General features: G+C 32.6%; 1 protein-coding gene across 1 annotated transcript; it reads right to left on the bottom strand.

Annotated features, from left to right (window-relative positions):
• Positions 1–1,257: 1,257 nt before the first annotated feature.
• LOC111367454 (tyrosine aminotransferase-like) lies at positions 1,258–7,164 on the bottom strand. The gene is made up of 7 exons (XM_022988337.1): positions 6,765–7,164; positions 5,875–6,214; positions 5,559–5,777; positions 3,413–3,472; positions 2,422–2,577; positions 2,243–2,336; positions 1,258–2,160 (listed from the first exon to the last, which is right to left on the bottom strand). The coding sequence occupies exons 1-7, from the start codon at positions 7,031–7,033 to the stop codon at positions 2,042–2,044; spliced, it is 1,257 nt and encodes a 418-aa protein (XP_022844105.1). The 5' UTR covers positions 7,034–7,164; the 3' UTR covers positions 1,258–2,041.
• Positions 7,165–10,293: the final 3,129 nt, after the last annotated feature.

Below are 10,293 nucleotides of genomic sequence, written 5' to 3'. Positions count from 1 at the left end.
GGTATAAGGCCAGATTAGTGGCGAAAGGGTTCACTCAAAAGGAGGGGGTTGATTACAATGAGATATTCTCTCCTGTGATAAAGTACAAAACAATCAGACTTGTTCTTGCATTGGTTGTTCAGTACAACTGGGAACTGGAACAACTAGATGTCAAGACTGCTTTCCTACATGGGGAATTGGAAGATGATATTTACATGAGTCAGCCTCAAGGTTTTGAGATGAAAGGTAAAACAAACTGTGTGTGCAAATTAGAAAAATCTCTATATGGGCTTAAACAAAGTCCTAGACAGTGGTACATAAGGTTCGATACCTATGTTCTGAAGATAGGTTTTAAAAGGAGTGAACACGATGCATGCCTGTACTATAATGATAGTAAGGAGGGCTGTGAGGTCTACTTGTTGCTGTATGTAGATGACATGCTTCTAGCAAGTTCAAGTAAGACTGAAATCACTAAGATGAAGAACCTTTTAAAATCAGAATTTGATATGAAAGATTTGGGGAGTGCTAAGAAGATTTTGGGGATGGTTATAAAGAGAGATAGGGCTGAAAATAGACTAGTAATTTCCCAAGAAGCCTATCTAAACAAAGTTATAACTAAATTTGGTATGAATGGATCAAAATCTATGAACGTTCCCTTAGCAGCTCACATGAATCTTTCCAGTGCACAATCTCCTAAGACTGAGGAGGAATTTAGAGAAATGAGGAACATACCCTATGCTAATGCTATAGGTTCCGTTATGTTCTCTATAATAACAACCAGACCTGACTTAGCATATGCTATAAGTTTTTTTAGCAGATTCATGTCAAACCCAAGAAAGCCCCATTGGGCAGGTCTAAAATGGTTGTTAAGGTACATTGTTGGTATATTAATCTGGGTCTAGTGTATGAAAAGAGATCTGAAAAACTTGCTCTAAAGGGGTATGTAGACTCTGATTTTGCTGGTGACAATGATAGCAGAAAGTCTACCACAGCGTACTTTTTTACACTAGGTGACAATTGTATAACATGGAAGTCACAGCTGCAGCCTTTAGTTACTTTGTCAAGTACTGAGGCAGAATATGTTGCCATAACTGAGGCGGTTAAAGAATGTACTTGGTTAAAAGGAATTTTAAAAGAATTGAATTTTATGCATGATACACCTGTTATGTTTACTGATAGTCAAAGTGCTTTATTGCTTTGTAAAAATCCTGTTTACCATGAAAGAACTAAACATATTGAGGTAAAGTATCATTTTATTCGTGAGAAACTGTCTCAAGGTGAAGTTAATCTTGTTAAAATTCACACTGATAGGAATCCCTCTGATATGGGAACAAAAATTCTACTTGCAGGTAAATTTAAATTGTGCTTATCTTTATTACATATTGACATTGGTTAATTTTTCTTGCAGGTAGTGGGCGGTGATGATGAACAGTTCTTCCATGTGCAAATTCGCAACCAAGAGAGAGTGTTAGGAGAACCAAGATGAAGAATGTGAGAATATGGTTCACTTAACACCATCTATTCAGTTTTTTGTGGACCATTGGATGAAGATCGACGACCGAGATTTAATCTTGGGGGAGATGTTGTGACTTGATGAGAGGGAGCTCTCGGTTTTTCCCAGCAAAAAGGACTCTCGGTTTTTTAGCTTAAGGTGGTGGTTCTTTGCCGGATTTTTCCCCTCTCTCTTGGAAGGTGATTTGCAAGTCATGGAGGGCTGTTCCTGAGCCTGAAAAACAGCCATAAGAAGGGAAGAAAGCTGCTGCAAGGAAGAAGCAAAATCTGTCCAGATTCGGCCAAAGACAGGTTGCATTTTTCCATCCCTTTTTCCATTGTTTTGCCTTCGAATTTCTTCTATTGTTTGATGTTTTGGTTGATTGAACTCCTAGGATCCCCAACAATTGGCCATACGTATTCAAGCAAACACAAGACCGAACAACATTCTTCTAAATTTGAATTTCAAATATGAGAAAAAGGGATGATGGTTAATCTTCCAAAACTTAATAAAATTCAAGTTATAGTTATCAGATCATCAATTTTTGCATAGGCTTAAGAACTGTTTCAACTATTCAGTTTTTGCATGCCTTAGGGTGAAGTCTTTAATCCTTTCAAGGCCAGCTTCAAGAGATGAAAGCTCGACCGCAAAAGTTATCCTCAGCCAATTTTTCAATCCCACGGCAGCCCCTGTGCAGAAAAAAATTTACTTTATTTTGCTCAAAACTACCCTAATACATTTCTCAGATGTTTATGAAGGCATTTTTCTTACCTGGAAGCGCAATCACCGATTCCTCCCTGGCTAGCTTAATGCAAAATTCAACGTCGTCATTTATGTCTTTCAGTAACAGTAGATTCAATTTCACCTAAACCAACATGAAGAGAATTGATGCTTCAGTTGATAAATTTTCAAGCTCGTAAAAATTCCTGAGTTTCAATGCTTGATCTTACCATAAAGAACATGGAACCTTGGGGTCTGCTTGGGTAGGTGATGCAAGGGATCTTCTTTAGTCTAGCATGACACATATCTGCAGCTTCTCTCAGCAAATTTAAAGTTTTTGAATGGAAACTTTCAGGTGTTTTCTTAAGAATTTGAGGAAGAGCACCCTGAAAAACTACATGTTACATTTACACATTTGAAAAGAATTAAAATATTCTGCACTTGATCTTCAAAAGACACAAAGATCACTCATAGAATGTTGGCCCTAATATATGGTGTAGAAGCATGAATTATTTGATGAGGAAAACCAAAATACAAATATTCATTTAAGGCTATGGTTCTTCTGATGTACTTCACAGCCTCCTCCAATATTCAGTCGTTACGGTTAGACTTGAAACGTTTGTGTCCACATTCCACTATGGTCAGATATATGGAAGAAATAGTCGTAAACATGCATCAGTTAGAACAATTGGAACTCAACATATTGAATTTCGTGGTTTCCTTGTTTCGAAACAATTGTGTATGGAAATGAATAGGGTAATGTCATAAGGGTCTGATACTTGTAAGAGGGAACGAATAAGAAATTATATGGGTCCTGTTGATGTGCTGTGACAAGCCTCTTCTAGTTTAAGCCCTTGGTAATACATACCAAGCTTAGCTTCTTCCTATCATCTTAGTCATAATCTTTTCAGTGGTAACCCTTCTTTATTATTCCCAACTATTCATTTCTAGACTAAAATCTAATATATGACATATAAATAGAAGCCAGTTATAAATATGCATCGGTTTTTATGAAGTACATCTTATCATTATAGGAGATAATATGCAACCATCCACTTTAATTTGACAGGTTAATTGCAGACAAGGTTAAAAGTTTGTGGCTTTGTTCAGACACAAGTATGCAAAGTACATTATGCTCATTACCATCTGCTTAGACAGTATCAACATTAAAAGAATTTAACCATGCTTTACGACTCTGAATTATTCCATCGATTAACATACCTGAATAATAGTTGAAGGATCAGCGGAGATATCAATATAGCTCTTAATGCACTCAGTAATCTGCCAGAGAAACAAATATAGTATTAATAAGCGAAGTATGAAATTCATCTTTGCCATTTATTTGACCCGTTGGCACAGTCGAACTAGTTCTTGAGCAGTTTTCAAAAATATTTTTGAGAAGTTAGGAAGAAGACTTGATCCAATGACCAGTTCTTTGAATTGTGACGACCCCAGTGAGTTGAAGGCATATTATATCTGTTCGGGGTATTTATAATATAAAGATATGATTTTATTTTATCTTTTCATTAATTTCAGTCAGCTTCACATACAAAACCTTGAAGGAGATATGATTTTATTTTATTTTATTTTATCTTTTCATTAATTTCAATCAGCTTCACCTACAAAACCTTGAAGGAATCATTAAATAGTTTTTTTAAATATCAAATAACTATCTTATGATTATGTTCATATGCAGAAAGAAATAAAGTTCAATGCAAATGTTCTCTACTGTTAATAGGGACGTTTGTACATAAAAAAATAAAGATAATATAGCCCTGTTTGGTAGTGCTTTTTTATCCAAAAAAAATGATTTTTTGATCGTCATTGCACTATTTCAGCCATAATTTTTGACTTTTTCATTTACAGGTGGACCCACTTTTCTTCTTAACGGTCAAAAAATTAATTCTCATAATTACTACCAAACAGACCCATAAACTTTATTGGAGATACTATATTTTAAAAATTATAGAATATAAATGTAAACATTGTACGAACAAAAATTATACATTAATTATAAGCAGACTTGTAAAATAAAATTAATGATACAAAAGAAGTTTTTACACCTTAAAAAACAATTTACACTATTTCTCAAACAATGATCTACCCATCCTCCAGACCAGTGATCCGTTAACCCGTGTAACTTGTTTGAATCGATGTCCAGTTTAGGTCTGAGAACTACGATGCCAACATCTAAGGCCATCTTCAACTCTGCGCCAAATTTTGTACCATTTTGCACCAAAGTTTGTACCAAATCTTGCTTCAAACTAAAATTCATCTCCAACCATTACACCAAAAATTACACCAAATGAACAGTGTTTAACCATTTTCTTCTATTTTTTATTCTTTATAATTTATTTATTCGAAATATTATTTATTTAATTATTTCACAAATACATAAATTACTAAATAAATAATTACGTTAAATTAAGGAAAAGATTAAATTCATTAATAAATATAAAAAACATAGAACAATTAATAAAAATACTACAACAACGAAAATATGAAATCATGCCATTAGAAAATAGTACAATGCATTTCGAATTTGGATAGACGATATGACGAAGTCGTTAAATTTTTGCAATTTAATTCTCAGAATTCATATGTTCATCCCACAAATGATCGACTATGTACTTTTTTATGTATCCTTTTTTTAAAAATAAAAATAGATTATCGTATGTATGTCACTCTTTAATATATTTCGTATTAATTTTAATAAATAATCGTGTTTGATGTATCTTAAATTGTCTTTTAATTAATTTATTAATTATTATATCTTACATTTAAAATTTATTTTAAATGCAAATAATAATATTATTAATATTAATATTAATAAAATAATAATAATAATTTATTGTATTAAAAAATATATAGCACAAATGACATAAATACCCTTAACAAATTTATTTAAAAAATGTTAAATAAGGGCAAAATGGACATTTTACACTTTGCACCATTTTGATGAAAAATGATGCAAAATTTGGTATTGAGTTGGAGCAACTTAACACCAAAAAATGATGCAATGGTTGGAGGTGCCCAAAGATAGCTCCTATTCATAAATTCATCCTTTTCTTTGTTGTCCTACATCGGCTTCCCAAGAATGTACTGAGAAAATGAAAGTTCACTATTATATTCACACTATCAACCTTCATCAATATTATATAATAAGCAAAGCACTCGTGAGATAGTATTTTGTTGATTTCAAATTAATATTATGCATTGTTATCCGAGAAATGATCCTTTTGTCAAATAAAAGACAGTCAACACTTCTTTCCTTCTTGTCATTTCGAATAAACATTAGACAATGTTATCCAAAAAATATAAAAAATCACTCAAGGATTTAGTGCTAATGTACAATTGAGAGTAATACCTTATGTTTTTGGAGGATACCATTGGGATCACTCGTCAGAACCCAACCAATTCGCCAGCCAGGAACCATCCATCTTTTAGATAAAGAGCCAATTGTGAAAACAGGTACAATTGATCCAAACCTTGCCATTGGCACAAATGGAGTACTCCCGAAAGCTAGATAGCCATAAGCTTCATCTGATATTATCAGAAATCCAAGCTTTTTTGCTGTCTCTGCAATCTAAAGAACTCGAACCCATCACTAAATATTACTAAATTCCACAAATAAAACTGAAGATAGATGCACTACTAAGCATGAAGAAGTAATATTTAACCACCTTCTGTAAATGTTCGTGTGTGTACACATTTCCACATGGATTCCCAGGGTTTACAAGAACCATGGCAACTGTTCTATCATCTGCCAGAGTTTCTAAGCCATTAAGGTCAACTTCCCATGCCTTCTCTGGAAGAAGGTCAAAGTGGCGTATTTCAAGATGGCTAAACACGGCCCGTGCTTCATACAATGGATATCCTGGTCGGGGGAGCAATATATTAGCTCCAGGACGCGCAAGAACTGTTATTAAGACATCAATTGCTTGTCTTGCACCAACAGTGACAAAAACATCCTCTGGTGATATATCATATGGATGGTCATGAGAGAGATACTCTGCAATCGCCCTAGTAGAAAAAATAGAAAGGTTCAGACTTCGCACTGATGTTTTAATTCCATTTATTGAAATATACTTACTAAAATATTTATCAATTACACCATTTTAGATTAAAAAACAAAAATATATGAAGTTCGTAAAATTTTTCCCTTATCTACTTAGTTCCACTTTAAAGAATCTTCCCTCTTGTTGAATTTATGAATGATTAATTTTCCAAACTTTGTTTTACATGTACTTGGAATTTTAAATTATACTAGATTAGACTTGACACATTTGAAACTTGACAATGATTTCTGCTAAAATTTATTTTATAAAAATTCAAATTCCAGTATATTCATGTTCATTGAATCTTATATTGGATTTTCTTCACATCACCGTCATTCAGACAGTAAACCAAACACCTCATGTTTAGTTAAGGTGACTATACACACGTCAGAGTTTCAGAATTCTGGAACCACAGATAGATATTAGAAGAAATAAAAATCATGAACATAAATTGCATTTTTTTTTTTTTGGCTCCTAAAATTATTGACCAGAAACATGCAAGGCAAGCAAGTTACCTCCTCGCATCAATAATACCAAGACTTGATGAATAACTATTGAATTTGGCAGATCGAACTGCATCAACAACGGCGTCTTCAGCTACTTGAGCAGTCCGAAAACTCGGGAATCCGCTTGGATCGCCATGGCCGAGAGGAATAACAGGCCTATCGTCATTCTGATTCAGATTTTCTTTCACGGTGGTGAGAAAGCTTCTAATAGTGCAAGCAGATGCTTTGTTCAGGTGCTTATCACCCTCAAAATTCCACATTGTGCTCTCTTCACCCATTCCTTCTTCTCCTCAAAATTTTGTGGGTTTGCTTGAGGGTTTCTGTAGTATTTAAACGGTGATTCACGTGAATTCTGTGAATAAAACATGGATTTCGTTTCCCCTGTGCTGTTGGGCTGTAACGTGCTGTCTGTCGTCAGAATTAATTGGACACTTTTACTGCAAAACTGCAACTCGGGGGTGGCATGAAAAATGCAGTGGCAATTTTCATAAGTATTTACAGCTGGATCCCAATCAATGCGAAATGTAATAAATAGGTTCCTATATTTATCTTAGACAGCATTTAAGTCCTTAATAGACCGTGTAGGTCTATTTTAAAGTTAAATCACGTGCAGTACATATATATATTTTTTCCCAATCCCATTAGGGTTTGTCGTATTGAAAATTAGAACGATGCTGCACTTATAGGGAAAAATTTTACAGACGTTTCACAGAATACACACAGTAGACTGGCCCATTTCAATAAAATATTCACATGGGGTGTGGCTATCATGTAACTGTGAAAAAAATCTCTGTACACAGAGCATTTTCCTAAAAATTATGTAATGTAATATATTGTATAAATAAAGAAAAATGGCTAGTTAGATTTCTATATTTTTCTTAGATAGCATTTAAGTCCTTAATAGACCGTGTAGGTCCATTTAAAAGTTCAATCACGTGCATTACATTTTTTTTTCCAATTTTTAATATTAATTAATTAATTTTTTATTTAACTCCTTATTGGTTTAGATAAAATCAGATTTTTAGTAAATTTTGATAAATATAGATAAATATGTGGCTTAAAAGTTATGAGTCTCTTTGAATGTGGAGTTTAAAATGCAAGCCAAACATAGTCTACATTTCCAAAGAACCTAGGTAGATCCGGCTATAAAGAATGGCCAATTGTTCATAGGAATGCCTGTATGGAACATGTTTGAGAGATAAATCGTGTTTAATTGTGACAATTAGAAGATCGTTAGTTATAGTACTTCTAAAGTTTAATTTTTTTCCCTATGCCTCGTCGTTTTTTTTTTTTTTTTTTCCCCATAAAGACAATTATGTGCCTGTTTTATAACCATTATTCCAAAACTCTTTAATTTATATACTCATTTTTATTTATACATTCACACGATAAAATATTTTACACGTAAACTCAAAAATTATCCATACTTTTTAACTATACATTTTTTCAAAAAAATCACTACTCAAAATATTGTTTTCTAAAAATATTGGCTATCAAACGGTGCTATATTTTATTTATTCATTCGTGATGTCAATATTCTTCACTTATTATTTATTCTTGAACAAACTACACATGAATAGTTTCTGTGCAAGAGTATAACACATAGTGATAAGTGTAAAGCCCCAAACTTTATTGAAATTTTGGAGTGTTACCAATATCATTTCATAAACATACTTGAAGTGGAAATATTTAATTGAAAATTGTAAATCCTTAATTTATTGAACATAATGTACACAATTAAATAAACTTAGTATCACGATATTAAGAATATTTAATGAAAATAAGGAAAAACACAAAATATCCTAACAAATTTATTGTTGAGCGTTTTCTTGAAAAATTTACTTGACAACCCTCACACTGTTTAGCCACCATCCACATTTGACCGATTTAATCTGAAATGTTAAAATTTAAAGGAATGAGTAATTCAAACTCAGTAGGATACCTACGTCCAAAATAATATAATAACTTTTTAAATATAAATTTATAACATTCCATCAACAGCAATCAGAGATCAATCGAATGCTCTAAAACATTTCTGTGCAAACAATCGAGAAAACTCGAAGGAGATCTCACATTTCATTAAGACCCATAGGTCAACTAGCATTTCATGAAATAAAATTACGTAAAAAAAATTATAATATTGCAAAGACGGATTAACTTGCATATAGTATCATATCTTGATTGGTAAAGAGAATTGTTGGAAGAAAAGTAAGTAATTCACGTTCCCAATTTTTTTTTTCTCTGTTGCCTCGCTTAAAATCATATACCAAATGGTAACGAAAACATATCATCCCTACTTTATTCCCAATTTTAGCACTTATTTGAGTGTGACCCTATACAATCCTTTTTTCACACTATTTTCCGTATAGTTGGTTTTTTACAATTATTCGCACGTGCCTCTCAACCGTAACGATTAAAAAAAAAATGATCTTACGTAGCCAGCATGAAAAATGCTAATGTCTCTTTCTTGAGTTTTTTCTCATACTGATCATCATCTGCAGCATAATCATCCTACTCCAACCCAAAAAAAAAAAAAAAAAAAAAAAAAAAGGTCACTTAATTAATTTTGGTCAAAGACAATTGACTCTCTCGGTGGCATAAAATTTGTGATGTGCCGTGTATGATGCCGAGAAAGGTCCGTAATATGATATTAATATCATTCCTGTAAGTAAAGAAATAAACTACTTTGTCTTGACTCTTATCCCTATTTAGTCTATACGTGGTTGGCATCTCTACAAAACCCAAAATCAAAGAAAATGAAAAAAAGAAACTACCTTTTCTACCTAACCTTCAGGTGAACATATCATTCGACAAATAAATAAACAATATAACACTTCCTACATGGGACAGCATCTCCCTTTACAGCCAAATTTTGGATTCAATTGTAATAACAGATTTTAACGACTTTTTCAAACTGTAATATTTTGGTGCTGATTTATTCAAATTGACTTTTTCTCGCGCTTAAAATAGATTATTAAATAAGAGCTATATAACAAGTACAATATTGATATACTTATCATTACTTTATCAATATTTAAATATTTTATCCAAATAAAATAGAAATTAATACATGTATCACTTCAACCCCCAATTTTCCAAAATATAAAATGTAGCAGACAGAACAAATAGCTTTATCCTATAAAATTTTTGGAGCGTGACAATCTCCCCTTCCTAAATTAATTTCGTCTGTGAAATTATCTTATCTAGGTAAAAAGTCCTAGGACTTGATCTCATTTTCTCCACACTAATAAAAATTTACTGTCTTCTCAAAGCTTTGTATTGTTGCATAATTATTTTCCAACCAATCTATTCCTAAGATGGCATCAAAAAATACTTCATCTCTAAAAGTCATACGTTAGCTACAAATTCTTGTTCATTCATCTCGACTGTCCTAGTAATCGATTGGTATTAAGCGTATTGTCTAATGGGGTAGTAACTTCTAGAACATCAACGACTTCTTCGCAAACAGTATGAGATTTAGTAATAGTATAAATAAGGAATGAACAACCCCGTGTATATAAGAACATAAGCAAGCAGT

The sequence above is a fragment of the Olea europaea genome, chromosome 18, assembly GCF_002742605.1.
Source record: "Olea europaea var. sylvestris chromosome 18, O_europaea_v1, whole genome shotgun sequence".
NCBI classification, from domain to species: domain Eukaryota; kingdom Viridiplantae; phylum Streptophyta; class Magnoliopsida; order Lamiales; family Oleaceae; genus Olea; species Olea europaea.
This window is presented reverse-complemented; position numbering and strand designations above follow the sequence as displayed.